The following is a 16,987-nucleotide window of genomic DNA, read 5'->3' as shown; positions in this document are numbered from 1 at the left end:
CACACACACACACACACACACACACACACACACACACACACACACACAGAGGCTATTTTAAAAATATTCGGATACATTAATATGTGGCTTTCCTTGTTTTAGATTACGCATGTACAAACACACGCGGAGGCACCCGTGGACAATAAGACTCAAAGCGCCTGATGGTCACTGCTACTGACTTCTCTTTTAGATGAGAAGTAGGAACCTGCGGACTCAGCACACAAAACCACATCAAACACACACAATGTGTCCCTCTCAGCACACATACACATATATGATCAGGGCAGATTCTCGCATAAGGTGTTGCACTCACACACGCACACACAAGCGCTGACGCTGTCCTTGCACACACACCTCTCACACAATCAGCCAGACGGACCGACACCACTTCGTCCAACACACACTCAAAACATAACCTTGACCCGTCGTACTCCCAGCCTGCAGTCTCATACATACTTCATCCGTTCACTGGGGGATGACACACACACACACACACACGACTTTTCTGCACACACTAATCACACGGGGCCTGAAAAATGCAAACTCATACCAGAGGTTTGTGGAAAAAGACAACAGCTCCAACTTTATACCTGATGGAGTTTTTGAATTGATAGGACTTTGAATATTTCTTCTTGGTAAACAGTGAAACGTGGCAGAAAGTCTCAAACTCAAAGCTACTCAGCTCATAAGGAAATAAAACTGAGGATGGGATTGTTTCATTTTTTTTCTCGGAGACTGATAAAATTATTAATCGATTATCTAAATTGGTGCCAATTAATTTTCTGCCCACTGACTAACTGATTGATCAAGCGGTCGTCGCAGCTCCGCTAATGAATTTCAGATTTATCTCTCACAAATTGGGACTCTGGCTCCTCGTGTTCATCCAAATGCGTCTATAAAATTAGAGCAGATACAGGCCTACTCAGTGATGAATTTCACTGTCAAAGACAAATTCGAAATAAATCTCTCACTGTGGACTTCGAGCGTGTGTCGCACTCTGATAATTTCCACAATATCCTCTGCAGCCCCCAGGGGCAGATTTTTTTTCCTGTTTTTTCTCTCTCCATCCTCTCCTGTTTGTTTCTATCCCTGTAAAATGCTGGTTGCTTTACTGAAATACTGCAGTGCTTTATCTGCCCTCTTTTTCCTCCCTTTAGTCCACTCTCCCTCCTTTTTTTTTTTCTTTTTTCCTCCCTTCTCTAACCTCCCCATCCCGCAACCCAGCCCTTTAGTTGTTGTTGAAGATGGTGGGGGGTGGAGAGGGTAAGTGTAAGGGTGGGGTAATGGGTGAGGCAGATAGGGGAGGGGGTGGGAGCAGAAGCAGTCGAGACCCAATGACGTGGGTGCGACATGTAACCGTGGCGCAGGAGAGGAAATCAATACATGAAAGGATGAGGAGCACTGGGGTGGATTACCGTCTGGGGCCCTGGCTACTGGAGGGATGCAGGGAGATGGAGGGGGTGTAGATGAGGCCTGGGGGGTTGGATTGTGTGTGTGTGTGTGTGTCTGTGTGTGGAGAAGAAGGAGGGGTGGAGAGGGCGAGAGGCCAGATTGTCCAGTCCCCTCTCTCCTGTATCCCCTCCCCTGACCAAGCACTGCTTGAATCTTGACCCATCCCATCAACCCTCCCTTGGCTTCTAAACACCGCTCAGTGCCGGTAGGCTGCCAAAGATGGACCTTCAGCTCTCCACACACGCTCATACACACATGCAGGTGCAGTGGACTCTATAATGTGGAGTGAATACATTGCAGCCACTGTGTGTTAACTCTGCCGATAACCCTACACTATCTGTGTGGGGCATAATCGGCTGATATTACCAGTGTAAATTAAAGAGCCCCAGCGAGGCTGTGTGTGTGTGTGTGCGCGCACGCGTGTGTGTGTGTATACGTTTATGTGCCTGTGTGCATGTAAGTTTTCAGCAGGGGGCTTCCACAGCCCTGCCACAAACCCAGATAATAAATATCTATTATAAATATCATTATTATTGGGCCAATCTCCACCAATAACTGAGCCTCTGTGAAAGATGGCATGAGGGACCGAGCTGGATATTGGCAATATATCAGCATTGATTATTGAGAGTGCTGACAGAGAGAGGGAGGCAAAGTTAATAAAAACTAATAAAAAAGACAAGGAATACAGAAAGAACACGGGCTTTAGCTGGATCAGCTGCTTGTTCGCTCGAGGAAAGCGAGAACGGAAGGCGGAGGGCTGGAGATTGTGGTGTACAGTCATCGTTTGTGTGAGGCTGTGTGTATTTTCTGCTTCAACATACGTGTATCTGTGTACGTGAGCGTGCGTGTGAAGTTTTACCATTCTCATTTGGGAATTTTTTTCGTGTGTGTGACTTTGACTTGTGCACACACACAGCTCACTACTTCTTCTTCTTCCACACCTGTATGTGTGTATCTTCTTGGATTGATTGAATCTTGGTTGGATGTGAACTCTACAGTTAGGATCCAAAGCCTGCACCACATCTTGCCTTCCCACACACTGGCACTTACCAAGATCCACAAACAGTACCTGCCCACCCACTCGCCAACACACGCACTGACAAAGACACCAAGAAAACAAACCTCATAAAAGCCCATGCATCATATCCATATTATCTTGACAAATCTATACATCATGTCAGAGCATGGCATTATGTGAATATTACATTTTGCCATCTGTTATTGATGTGTGTGTGCACGGAGAGGATATGAGAGGAGTGTGTTGACGCCTCGCGCTGCCCGGATGAGCCGGGACAAGGCGACAGTGAGAGAGAGAGAGAGCGTTGTCCATTCTAATAGGGCCTTGTTAGGCCGCTGACAGAGCCAGTAACGCCACCGTTGGCCTCCTATTGATTCCCAACCGACGCAGTTATTGATGAGTGAGAATTTAATTCGACCAGCTCGTTTGTCAACATGACATCACCATTTAACTACGACCGTGACATGGCCGCAAACACCCTCGGATGAGCCGGGGTCACACACGCGGAGCGGCGCGTGAGGACAAACACACACACATCCCGCCTGATCAGTACGAACCGTTTCACCGAGGAAAAGGGTTTGGAGGTTTTTTTGTGGTTAGAACTTTTCTTCTGCTTCATCATTTATAATAAAAACTAAAAAAATCATGTTCAATATTCAAACTCTGTTTCTAGCCAGTCAAATCAATCATTCAAAATGAAGAACAGGCAATTACCAAGAGTGCAATAAACAATATGACTAATGAATGGTCCGTGTTGTGACTAATGTGTAGCCTAAGGATACTTTGGCTTTTTCTGATTGGACACATTTTTCATGCCACATCCTGACCTACAGCACATGACACAGAAAACATTTTGTGGAGAGAAATTGAACAAATTGCTTTCTATGAATAAATCTGCTTGTGACTACTGTAGGTGGGGAAAACTACGTAAGCCAGAGTATCAGCTGCAAACAAACTGATTTGTGTTAAAGAAAAAACGCTGAAAGCAAAAAGAACTTCAAATAGTATATTTTTTATTTTCTTCATTTGATCTATTAGTTTGATATTTTGTCTTTTTATTGGAGATGTTGTCTAACTGAATCCAATAATATGTAATAAGTTTTGAAAAGAGTGATTCAGGAGTTGTTTTTAAATATTTCACTCATTAAATAATTGTGGGGAGTAGCTGTGATGAACAGAGAAGTGTGTTTACCTATTAACAGTGTGTTTTCTCCATTAGCAGTAGCTTATAAATTTATTTGACGACATATATCAATATTGTGGCATCATAACGAGTTCATATTTGTATATGATTTTTAGCAAATGTAATAAATTCTAAAAGTACAGCGCAGACATTATGTAATGCAGAAAAACCTGCAAATCCAGTGCAGGACACTGCAAGCAGAAGTCTCATTTATTTTGTAATTTAAAGGGAAGAAAAACTTTCTGGAAGATGTGAAGCACACAAATTACAAAAGATACACATTTATACTTTTTTTGGTTATTAAAAAGAATCATTCGGCAGTTAAATCTCAATCCCTAAACTTTATTTTTAGTTCCTGCTTTCCAGTATTACATCCATTACAGTATTTGTTATTTGTCCCTGAAAAAAATAGAAGCAAAGCAAGAGAGAGCGAGAGAGACAATTTTGGAAGAGCATTTTTCAATACAGCAGGGCAAAGATACAGCCCAGAAAACAATGGAACCAGCTATATATCTCTGTATGGATTGGGAGGCTTGATAGGGAGGGAGGTGGACAATCAGGACCATGGGCCTTCAATGAAAGCGGTCCAGCAGGGGTTATTGGCTGGAGCAGCCCCTCAGGGGAGCTCGCTCTCCCTATCTGTTTCTCTCTCTTTGGGGTTGTGGGTCTCACCACGTCCCTTGGGGACTGAAACTGTAGAGCCCACCTCGCTGCGGGGGCCCTATAGGCACCAAGCAAGAAACACACGGAGGGGGCGGTTTGCAGAATTCAGGTGGTCAGTCCCAGACAGATGGCCAGGTAGCGAAGCCTCTGTATTCTGTGCTTATTTTACCTGTCAAACAGTTTGCACCTGTGCAGACATGATGAGGGAAAATAACTTTAATAGAGGGAAAAATCGAAATTCTGCACATGCCTGAATTTGTGTGAAAGACGGTCAGTGAGAGGACATGAGAGTTTGTTTCTTCCCTTTAAAGTTTCAGCGTCTGCTGCAGAATAAGGAGATCGGCTCATCTGAATACCTGAAATCCACGCAGGTGTTTTGACGGCGGTGTGTTTTTATGTGTGACTGCCTCATTGATAGTTTTCTGTGTCTTTGTGGCCGCGTCAGGAGGAAGAAAAAGAAGAGTTTGGTAAGAAGAGCGCATGGAGGACAAATGGATGGATGCTGTATGTGTTAGCACCCCTCCTCCTCCCTCCTCACCCCCTCATCCACCTCACCCCTCCAACACCATCTTATTTTCCCCTCCTTCAATCTCACACACCCTCCCTCCATCCCTCTCTTCCACAGACGCGCACAACCACACTACATTCTACAAGAAATAATTGCTTTTGTCTGGAAGGAGTGCGGGGAGGAGGGAAAGGGGGCGCGCATGGCTCCCTTTGTGGAGAGAAGGGGGTCTTTGAAGGACAACTAGTCACTTCGCCCTTCCCTCCTTCTTTCCTCCTCTCTCTTCTTGCTGCCTCACCTCCCATCTCCTCCTTCCCTCTTATTACCCTGCCACCTTACTCCTCTTTCTCAGTTTTCCACTTTTCTACTTCTCCCCTTCCTCCTTTCCTTACTCCCCGTGTCTCCCGTTCTTCTCTCTCTTCCCTCTCCTCCTCTCCCTCAGTGGATCTGCGGATGTCATCTGTCATATGTGAAGCAGAGGGAGAAGGACAATAAAACCAGGTTGTCTACTACAGAGGATGACACATTTTTCATAATTAGGAATATGCCAGTTTTAGTGTGCGGCTCACATTTCTTGGCAATATGGCTGTCTGCTGATGACTGAGTAAATGACAAGTCTGGTGATGATGGGAAAGTAATTTATTGCACGTGCAGTTTCCATTAAAACGGGCCTAATCGCCCACAGCATTAAGTGAGCAGGCATAAACAGTCCTGCGGGATGAGGCTCTCAGGCCCAACAGGAGCAAGAGCTCGTTCATTCCTATCGATTTGCCCGTATTGACTGCAATGTTTAACGTATAGATTTTTCTATTTAAAAATCCATATCGACAATAATCTGGCGTGTAAGCGTGCGGCGTTGACTGATGTTGGCCTGTAATTGACAGCATGTAACATGTCGGGAGCCCGGGAGTGGGAGAGGGCAGAAGGGAGGCCGGCATGCGTGGAAGAAGGGCTTCTGGTGATCACCTTTGTAATGGAGGAGCTCGTCCCCTGACACCTGGGCTCTCTTGTTCTTTATTTTTATTGTTGCTCTTGTTGTTGTCATTTGTATCCTGCCTGCAAACTCAAATGCAAGCACTTATGCATGCACATGCTGCTCTTATCTCACTGAGTTTATAGCCTGCACTGTGTTTTCAGTCTGCTTGATATTTTCTCATGCCTGGAACAGCAGTGGTCGCTCTTGTCTTTCTGTCTATCTGAATAATGATAGACCCTACTCCGCTCGGGAGGGCTTATTAAACGCAGCAGTGATGAGATGACTTAATTGCGTGCATGCTGGGTATCCTGGCAGGTATTAGCACTAAGCACCTATAGGCATCCATGGATTCTCTTCATCCCTACCCAAGGAGGCCAGCAGTAATGCACTGATCACCATTGGCATCATTATAGCCGGTATTATTAAGAGGGGGGAAAAAATCCAGAAATCAATACAGGATACCTTTTGCAGCGGTAGTGAAAACGAGGGAGATGGGGTGGTTGGTGGGGGTGGCGGTGGTGGGTGGGTGGGAGGCAGGAGGGAGGGATTGAGGGATGGAGGGAGGTGCGGGGGTGGGGTGGTGGTGATGTGTGAGTAGTAGCGGGTCCTCTCTCGCCTCAATGTTGCGGCCAGCCTAGTGGCAGATCGCTACAATCCTGGAGGGAGCCGGGTCGAATGAGCTGTTGGGGTTCCCAAATAATATCGGGGACAAACAGACAGACAAAAACAGACACACAGACGGATGGACGGAGATAGGCAAGTGTTCCGATAAAACGCGACACCATAATTCGGATTTCAGTAGATACGCTTTCTTATTTCCGTTTGGGTTTTTTTTTCGGTTTTTAGTCTGATTTTTTTTGTTATTTATTTACCCGCTGTATTTATTTATTTGTTTATCTATCGATTGATTGCGTTTTAATTACTGCCTTGTGACAGAGAGCGAGGGAGGAGGAGCGTCAGGGCCAAGCGCGCGCGCGCGTTGTGTTTGTGTGTATATGTGTGTGTGCGCGTGTGTGTTTGTGTCCGTTCAGCCTTTTTTTGTCCCACTTGTTTATTTGGAAGCCTTTAATGAAGCTGTTTTAATTTAAAGAAGAAGAAGAAAACGCGCGAGCCGCCGCTTTTTGCCCACGCGGATGAATGTCTTACATGTAGCCTTCATGCAAAGGGAAGAAGAGAAGGAGCGCGTGCAGCTAGAGACCAAATACAGTATAGACCAAACCAAATAGTGCAGAAATCCAAATAAGACTTTCTAACTCTGCTGGCCTTGTTTTTTCACTGTCGAGCGCGTTGTTATGCGTCCTTGTTGTGCTGTTTTAAACTGCAAAGCGAATACCAAAGCCAAGCCCGGCCGGTGATGCTACAGGAATAGGCTAGCGACTGTTCTCATGCCTCCTCACACCTACAGGAAACGTTAACTGGTGAGGAGCGAGAGAGGAGTGTGAGGGGATAAAATAAGCTCCCGGGCCTCTATGTTTACTCAAGGAAAACGATATAGCGGAGCAAAGGTAACAGAGAGACGCAGGTGCATCGACGACAGACAGGTGACACGCAGACTTGTGTGTTTTTATTATTATTATCAAAGCTTACTTACAATAGGCCTGCAATTGTAACACAACTTTTCCTGTAGCCTGTAGAAGTGAGCTCTGATCTCCGTTCTGTCCGTCTGTGTGTTGGTCTGGACTGTAAGATAACTGCTTCACTCAAGGGACCATCCTACATAAATATATATATATATATATCTAAATATAAATACTATGTTCTATGCACATTTACACCAAAACAAAAGCCGAGCACCAGTCTACAGATGTAAATAAAGTGCGCAGCTGGGGCTACATGTGTACACACCTAACGGCGAATGTTCTGAGCTCTCCATACCAAATATTGTCCAAAAGCTGTCTGCCAGAGAAACGGACGAAAGTGCAGGAGCTTCAGAGGACGACAGAGCTTGTTACAGTACATCTGACAGATTATTTGCATCAAAACAAGAAGCCGGAGGAAGATCATGTTTGTTCCTTTGCCGGTGCCGTTCGTGTTTCAGAGAGCTACCCCTGACCTCAACGCCTGGCGTCTCAAATCCCCTCTGGCTCTCCGCTCCAACTCCGGTAAGACATTTTTTCTCTTCTCCCTGCTACACCTCCTCCATGTCGGCCAAGCCGCGGAGACCCGCCCCGCCTGCCTCGCTCGGTGCCGATGCACTTGCAGCGGGCAGAGCTGGCGGCGCACACACCCACTTGCACACGCACACACACACACACACCTCGAGCTCCTTCTGAGGGCTTGAACACAGTCCTCCGCACTTGCGGGGCGGCTGTTAAAAATCAGAGAAGCTGTCCCGGGCGCTTTGCTTTGTCCAGACTGATTGAAAATGAATTGCGTAAAATGTCCAGTTTCTTTTCGCTTTCCGTTCTGTGAAACGATGCGCCACTGCTCCACCCGTGTGTTGCTTAATTTCCACGACGCCCGTGTGTTCCTATTTCCGAGTAGGCTATTTTTTCTCTCCCCGTCTCCGTCACCGTCCTTCCCCTCTTCTCCACTGCCTGCGCCTGAGCCTGAGCCTCCGACTCTCCCCAACTAGACTCTCGGCAGGCAGGGAATATTCATGCCAACTTATCGATCCTGCGGAGATCGATTCCTGGGCCGGTGGAAGCAGAGAGAGGGGGAGATAGAAGGAGAGAGTAGGTGCACGGAGGAGTAACAACATACGAGAGGAGGCAATGGAAACGCTGTTTTCCACTCGTTTTTATTCCAAAGCCAACTGTTTAGTGTTTGTGGTTTATTCATATAGACTAAATAACTTGTTAGTGGGTCGACTTTGAGCTCGAAGAACCTTACTGATTCTCCTGACTCAGATTTTGCTCAGACTTCCATCCAGCTTAGCTGGCAATGATCGCATCTTTGTAAACACCACTAGAAATGGACTTGGAGTGATTGCATCTCTCTGTCCCATTGCTTGGGCTGCTCCACGGTTGAGAGCAGACTAGCAGAGGGAGTGTGGAGTCAGGGAAAGGGGGGTGGGGGTGGGGGGGACGCCGTCTGCGTTTCATCTGCGCTGAAGTGGAAGAAAAGGATGCATGGTGGGAGCAGCCAGTCCGGCTTCAGTGTGTTGCTGTGAGAAACCTCTTGCTCAGTCTAGCATCCACTGTTTCTAAGACATGCAACAGCTACTTAGCTCTTTACTGGCTTAACATCTTTGCTTGCCCTGCAGTCCTGCGAGGATTGTATTGTTTTGGGAAGTGATGCAAAAGGAGGAAAATTAGGTGAAACATTAGTCATTAACTATTGCATACACATAGACAAACTTGTGTGAAAAGCTGGGTTAAATGTGTCTCATGTGCACCTTGGCCAGTGGGTGAGCTCTTACAGGCCCAGTCCCCTGCGCTCCCCTCATTTCCAGATCAGTTCAAGCCCATTTGATTTGTGAGGCGCCAGGCTTCACCCTTTACTCCACATACTCAGTCAACGGTGCACAGTGTGTGACAGTGAAGGGATAGGTGATAGAGGGGGAGAGAAAAAGAGCGTAGAGGGATGAAAGGGACCTGTTACCTGCCATATCTCTAGAGAGATACATAGAGAAGAGAGGGGAGAGCGGTTGGATGGTGGAAGTGGCAAAGGAGAGAGGGACTGGGGAGGAGGAGTTTTTTCGGTCTCCGCACGTTGAAAAATGGCGAATGTCACAACGAGATAAAAAAAAAATGTGGAAAGAGAGCGAGAGAGAAGTGGGTGAAAGTACGAACAGATGACAAAGTGAAAAACGAGGAGGGAGAGGAAAACCCAGTTTGAGCTCGAGAGGTGAGAGTAAACCGAGGATGAGCCATTATGTTGCAGTGTCCCAGGCCAGGGCCGGCATCTGAATAAGCAGGCAATCTGATGGGATGTGTACACAGGCTGCTGAATTCCTTAGATGGCAGGATAACGTGATTCACAGTCCTCTGCTGATTTTATTCCAGGTTGATAACATAGCGCGAGGTGCTGTCCTTTCTGAACTCAGAGGGTTTGTTGCCAGGGGAGCGCTGGGTCACTTCAGCATCTGAGGTCTAAAGCAGGAGTTGCTTCTTCACCGTATATCAGCAAACAACAGGAATGATTTAATCTGAAAGTATTAAAGATGTCTTGATGCATGCTCAATCATCCAGGTAAGGAAATCCCAAAAAGTTGATTCTGTTTACTCATCCAAGTGATGAGAGTGACGAATGCCTCTCACACTGAAAACGCCACATCCATATGTACAGAATCAACTTTTTGGGATATTAAAGATGCTAGGATTGAGTGGACACGCCCACAGAAGTGTGCTTTCACTTAGCCAACAAAGAGCCTTTAATACTGTTACACACACACACACACACACAGACGCACACAATGCTTTCTGGGTAGTTGTAGGGCTCTTGACTCAAGCTCTCAGTTAACTTGTCTCTTTGACTGGTGGCAGCTCCTTGACTCCTTTGCGTTAGAGCCTTTTGTGGGGTCAAAGGTCACGGCGGGAGTGTTTGACTCAGCCCCACCTGACCCTTTTTAGCCCCCTGTGTTTTGATTCTCTTTCATGTTACAACAGGCCTCGAGCACTCATGCACAACCCCTGTGGGGGCTCACACTCGCACACACAGACACACAGAGACACACACTCACTGTCATGAAACAGACAGACCATCATATACACTACCATAAAACAAGCACGTTAGGCTGTTTGCACCTGGACAGCAAGCTGCTGTAACTGATCCAGGTTTTGTTCTATTTTTAATGGCATTGTGTCTGTCGAGGTACAGGTCATGGCCACTGCTGTGTGAACTCTTTGTGTGTATACGTGTGTATGTGTAGTAAAGTGGTTTGTGAAGCCATCAGCATTAACTGGTATATGAAAGTTTAATGGGACATAGAGGAGAAACCGCAGGTTTCCCACACAGTGCAGGGCTTGGTATGATATGATATAATATGATATGATGGGACATCAAGAAGACTGGAGACTGCCTTTCTCTCTCTCTCACACACACACACACACACACCTGGATTCAGTTCATCTCAGCTATGCACCTTCTGTCACACACCATTAGCCACCATCTTCTACCATATACTCTCTAACTCTCTCTTTCACACACACACAAACACACACATGTGCACTTACAGTACGATCACACACGCTCCTCCGGTTTTAGCAGCTCGTGAGCTGTTTTAGTTCTGCCTCTGCATTTCAGACTGAGTAACATTTAACTATACACTTATTGATATTTGTTTTCCTCATAACATTTCCTGCCTGTGTACTGTAGGGCCGGTCTGATGTTATTATTTCCTTCAGTGTATTCCAATAAAATGTTCAGTCTTAATCCATTAATCAACATGTCCACAGCTCTGTGTCTGCGCTCGCTGCCAACTTTTAAGACATTTCTACATGTGTACAACGTCGCGCTGGCACGTCCTCGACTGCATGATGTAAGACCGTGCATGTGCTTACCCATTTGCTCTGTGTGTGACAGAGCGAGTGTGTGTGTGCAAGAGCATGAGCACACGTGCAAACTAGTGTGTGTAGATATAGATCGGTTTGTGGAGGGGAGCGTGCAAGTCGCAGTGTTAACATGATTGCAAATGACAAAATGTCAACCTGGGTTTGTTAGCAACATAATGGGGAATCAATAGACACGAGAAAGATGTCAATACTACATGCTTTATTGCATTAAGCTACCTCTCTCCTTCTCTGTAGCCCTCTCTCTCCTCTTCTTTTCCCTTTACCTCCCACTCTCTGCTCTCTGTCACAATACAATTCTCTCTCCTCTGCTCTCCTCTCCCCCTGGTAGTAGAATTAGATTGCAGTATATGAGCCAGCCACAGGGTTCTGAATGCTGCAGGCTGATGGCAAAATGCTCCAGGAGCTAATGGGCTGTTGGGCTCATCTATTTACGTATATTAAGCTCACATAGACGACCACAACAAAATCTGACAATGTGACGAGGCCCAAAGGAGGAGCAGCAGTGACGTCTTCTGTTTAACTGATGCATTTACGTAACGAGACAAACATACGAGTTATTGTAGGACACTTTTAAAATCATACACTCTGTAACTGTGTGTTATGGGTGACCTTTAAAATATATAGCACTGGGAATTAAGGCTTTTTCATGGTTTTGGATTAATCCAAGCAAATCCAGTCTATAAAGATTATTAGCAGGGTGCTGCTGTGTTATTTGTGTTACAGTGGGGTTTAATAATTCCTTTTAATCCTATTAACTGTTTACCTTTTTATTGGATTTGCTCAGGTGTGCATATGCGCCAGTAGGTTGTATTTATACAAAGCATGTGGATGTGTGTGTGTGTGTGTGCGCGCGCACTGATGTGTTTATATTACTTGAGACTAATGTAGTATTAATGCTGATGAGGTCCCTCAGCTCATTAGCAGCAGGGAGTGGTATTGAGTTTCTCCCGGGGAACAGGAGCGACCGGGACATACACACATCCGCTGTAAATTCTTAACAACCATTAGTGTATTGATAACCATTATCATGCACACATATATTTACACACACACCCACATTCACCAAACAATGACCTTTAAAGACATTGCTTTTAAATATGCATACTCCAGCACACAGGAGGACACACCACAAAAATCATGCAAACATATTCATCTGAACAGCACTTAGAGGCCATCCATTATTCTCCAATGTGTTCACAGAGACACGGACTCACACTCAGACAAATGATTTTGTGCAATTGGTCACCGTGTCCGCTGAAATACAGCCTAGCATTAGTCCTAACCAGGGGCTGGGTGAGCACGCCACTTAATCAGACCTGGAGGCCTTAATAACAGAGAGAACACACACAGAGAAGGATAGATGGAGTGTGTGTGTGTGTGTGTGTGTGTGTGTGTGTGTGTGTGTGTGTGCGTGTGCGTGTGCGTGTGCGTGTGCGTGAGAGAGAAAGCAGCTAATCAACACATCAGCGGGAATAAATACAAACCAGCTGATTCCATCCTAGATATTGATTTACACTTCTGTGTTTTCTAGTTGCCTCTCCTTATCACTCCTCCAATAGCACACAGGCAATGTACATACTGAGGACTCAGCCATACTTGACCTCTACATGGGGTACATCCTCCTCTGAGTATGTGTGGATGCTCAGTCAGTGGTGGCCTGGCTGTGATCAGCGTCGGAGTGGTCATCGCCACAAGCCGCCAATCAAACTAGGCAGTCAAAACGCGCCTCTGAACGTCTGCTGTCTATACACTTGATTACCTGATCTGGCAAGATTTTTCAAAGTGATTTATTCAGACATCAGAGTAAAATCTCTCTACATTCCCCTGCTTGCTGGGACACGAGTATGCTGTTTCTTTGTGGCGATGCGCGGGTTCCGTCTGGATACTTTATTTGCTGAGATGACATCGGTCTCATTTCTAAACCAACAATGCGTTTTTTACTGGCCGCTGTCTTTTTTGTTGTTCATTGCCGCCGGCTGTCACCTCTGCCACCCTGCTCATGTGCCAGTACATTTAGATAATAAAAAGACCAATAAAACCCAGAGGTTTGATTGGGTGTCTCCCCTTAGCCCAGCAGAGCTGACGACTAAATCAGGGGTCCTTCTCTCCATTTCATTTAGCTGATAAGATTTATGGTAATGAAGGGTTCCTATTAACCTCTGGGGTTCCACTGCTGTCCTTCAGACTGAGGGTGGATGGAGAGTGCTTACCGATCAGGATAAGGCTGCGAACATATCTGCTATAAGCAATGTCACATCATTGCAAAAGCATCCTCTGGAGTGTGCATGCACACACACACACACACACACACGCACACTCATGCATACACATACTCTTCAAGAGCACCTCAGCCCTTTAAGAGAGCTGAATGCATGTTTAATCTCTTTTCTGTCTTTATTACTTCTGAGCATTTTTGCTTTTCTTTATCCTCCCCACCATTCTGCTCTCCATCCTTTTCCCTGCAGGAGATTCTGTTCTGAAATTAATCTGTTGTACTCCCAACACCTCTTGTCCCTTTTAGCCCCCTGTGCAACATCTCTCTTTTAGAACTGCACAGTCACGTTTTTTTATTGTTTGCTGAAAATACTCCAGAATTACAAACAATTGTAACTAATGATTTTAAATTTTACATTAGATATACGGGGGGGGGGAATCTTAAACATCGTCTGGGTGTTGGTCATCTGTGACAGTTACTTTATTTTCTGTGGAAAGCAACAAACGAAAATACTTTCTTACACATACTGATAGCAGTTCGTCAGGGTGAAACGCTACACAAGTTTTAAGGGGGATGTTTCTCTGGAACACCCAACTGAACGAAAGTAAAATAAAATAAAACCACATTAAATGCACCCTCACAGGAAGTGGTTGCTTCTCTCTTCTACTACTCATTCTCTTTTCTCCATTGCCAGTTTCAACCTGCAGAGAACCTACCACTTGCACAGTTAGGGAAGGGGTCATCTAAACACAAGTAGGTAACTAAAATATGAGTAAATATAAGCTTAAAGATGAATTTGTATCCTGTTGACATGCAACATTAATATGGCTACCTATAATACATGTATACACTGCACATATATATATTTAAAATATGCCAAAGAGAAAAGAAAAAAACATTATATCGTTCTCCCCTATCTCTCCTGCTCTCCAGTCAGGACCTTATCATGTAAACCTATCTTCGCTACAACCGGTTAGCAGGTGATTCTGAACCACAGAAGAAAACGTCATCAAAACACCAACCGCACTCTGATTGATAGACCAGCTTTTACCAAAAATAAATACTTCAGCATGTGATTGACTGTCAAACACCAAAGGTATAACCTACCTTGCACATCATCCTGTTCTTTCTGTGAGCTTTAGCAGGCTTGGAGGGGAAATCAACAGGTATGGAGAAAAATGTGCCGTAAACCCACACAGAGACCTAATTTTGATTAATATTGGGCTTGACCAACAACTAATTGCTATTTATCAAAAGGAAAGGCACACTTTAGTTAAGCTAGCCAACTGTAGTGTTAACTAATTCAAATTTTAGTAAAGCTAACTAGCATGAACGCTAGCATGGTTTGGGTTATATTACTAGAGCGATGTAAATAAGACCATAGTTACTGCAAACTAATATCATCATTAAAAAATGTGTGTATTAATTCTTTAGCATGTAAATTCTGGTTGTATTTATTTTCAAACAGTTAAAGTTAAGATCAGGTGGAGTTTAGGTTGCGCTAACTAGTGTGGTTTGATATTAGGCTAGTTTAAGCTAGTTTATTTGATATAATTCGATCTGAGAATATTTAAAACTGTTGGATTTATATTAATATGCTTTAAATGTTTGCTAATAACTTATAGCACTGCGCTACACATTAATATTCTCCATTCAATTAACACATTTAGCACATTATTTATTATCTGCCTGCCTATTAAAATTGATCAAAAACCTACCTTTTAACATCTACAAACTGTTTTTGATTCAAATGGAGGGACAGGTGTATTTAAAAAAATAATCACACCTTGAAGCCCTAGTTTAACTCGCTTTATGAATAATATTTCTGTGATTTAGGTTCTTTAAGAGAATTATTTTCCTGTCTGAATGAGGAAATTTCATTTTGAACGACCTACAGTGTGTGTCACTAATTTCTACCTGCATCCACCGACAATATCAACTGGCTGTCGTTAAATGTTAGAAAGCAAAAAGGAAGGTAGGAGTGACAGAGGGAGGGCGCAACCCCTCCCTCATCTGTACAAGGGCTGCACCCCTCTGTCCCTTTGTCTGCTTGTAAAGGGGACAAGGGAGGAGGTGCAGAGCAGGGGGCGCAGGAGTGACTAAGTGACCTCTCGCTCCCCTTTCTTTTGACGCTTCCATGTTCTGTCCATTTTGTCGTGCACGTCCCTCTCCCTCCCTCCTCTTTCATCCTCTTTCGTTCCCCCTTTTTTCAGCCTGGTTAAGTCGCCATGGCTGTTGGCTTCATATGTCCTATTCTCTCCTTTTTTATACCCCCCTCTGTCTGTCTCCCTTCCCCTCCTCTCTGTCTCTCTCCCTCTCTGTTCTCACATCTTCGGCAACAGCAGCCTGGTTGCCAAAGTGTCTGTAGGACACATTAAGGCCCATAAAAGCCTAGTCTGCGGTCACACTCTTAACCACCAGTCAGAGGTAGTGTACAAAAGTGACTTTAAATGAGTCTGTGATTACCCTGGAACATGGAGAGATACTGAAGTGGCCAAGAGAGTGCGAGACAAGGACGGAGCGTCTGAAAGGGGTAGAGAAAGCACAGCTTGAGGGTGTTTCTCGACTCTCTTAAAGAGAATTGAACAGAAATGAATATTTGTTTCTCTCTTAGCTAAGAACCAAAAAGACTACCTGAGTGGAACAAGCGATGACAAGTTGTAGTGGTAACCCAAATTTACTGGCCCCCCTCCTTCCCATACCTTTTACCACAAACTGCACGTCCCTCCCCTCCTCAACACCCCACTTCCTAATTGGCCACATGCTGCCATGAGTGACAAGTGTAATCATCAGTCAAATTATGATGGGAGGGGGTGTAGGAGGAAGACAGGAACAGCAGAAGGTGGCGGTGGAGGGGATTGAAAGGGCGCGCTTTGATCAGAGATAGAGAGGGGGTGAGTGGGCAAACAGACAGAGCTACATGGAAACCTGCTGTCCACACACCTGCTGCTTCATAGATGGGCAACATTAGCAGCCTCAGACCTCGATGGATTATTAAAAAAGGGGAAAAAAATCACAAGACAAGCAGTTCCTTAACCAAACTGTGCTTACAACGAAAATGCTGTTGAGCTTGAACTTGAATCTTTCTTGTATCTCCATTGCTTTAATTACAGTCGCAATACAGAATAGGGCAATAAAATCACCGGGTGTGGTAACGGCACGCTCTTTGATTTTCGCTTGGACACGTCAGGCCAGGTCCGTGTTATATTTGGACGTAATTTGTTACTGAGAGCAGATGTTAGCTTTCCAGCCAGCTAACAAGGTTTACAGTAATTAGGAGTGCTGATGAAGCGCTTTGATTCCCTGGCTGTGGCGGCCATCTCATTAGCGGCTAGCTAGCTAGTGCTGCAGCAGGCGCTCCAGTCACATCCTATTAGGCGGCTCAATGTACACTCTGAATTAAGACCAGGAGATTAAGTGGAGATGAAAACTGTTGGCGTATACAGACACACACTATTCAGACTGTTTTTTTAAAGACCAGAAAAGCCCATATATATATGTATATATATATATATATATA

The 16,987-nt window shown here is 45.0% G+C and overlaps 1 protein-coding gene across 5 annotated transcripts in view; it reads left to right on the top strand.

The window, feature by feature from the left end:
* pou2f2b (POU class 2 homeobox 2b) overlaps nt 1–16,987 on the top strand; it is a 62,119-nt gene that overhangs the window by 13,018 nt on the left and 32,114 nt on the right. For 2 of the 5 annotated variants that reach the window (XM_013910543.1, XM_013910546.1), the window contains exon 1: nt 6,665–7,899. The exons of 1 other annotated variant lie outside the window; for it this stretch is intronic. In XM_013910543.1, coding sequence (XP_013765997.1) covers nt 7,800–7,899 — 100 coding nt within the window. In that variant the 5' untranslated portion in view covers nt 6,665–7,799. Of the gene's footprint in view, nt 1–6,664; nt 7,900–16,987 lie in introns of those variants that run through there. 2 more of the 5 variants (XM_005731836.2, XM_005731835.2) reach the window with 1 other exon arrangement.

This window comes from Pundamilia nyererei, unplaced genomic scaffold (genome assembly GCF_000239375.1).
Source record: "Pundamilia nyererei isolate P.nyererei 1_Seehausen unplaced genomic scaffold, PunNye1.0 scaffold00045, whole genome shotgun sequence".
NCBI lineage: Eukaryota > Metazoa > Chordata > Actinopteri > Cichliformes > Cichlidae > Pundamilia > Pundamilia nyererei.
This window is presented reverse-complemented; position numbering and strand designations above follow the sequence as displayed.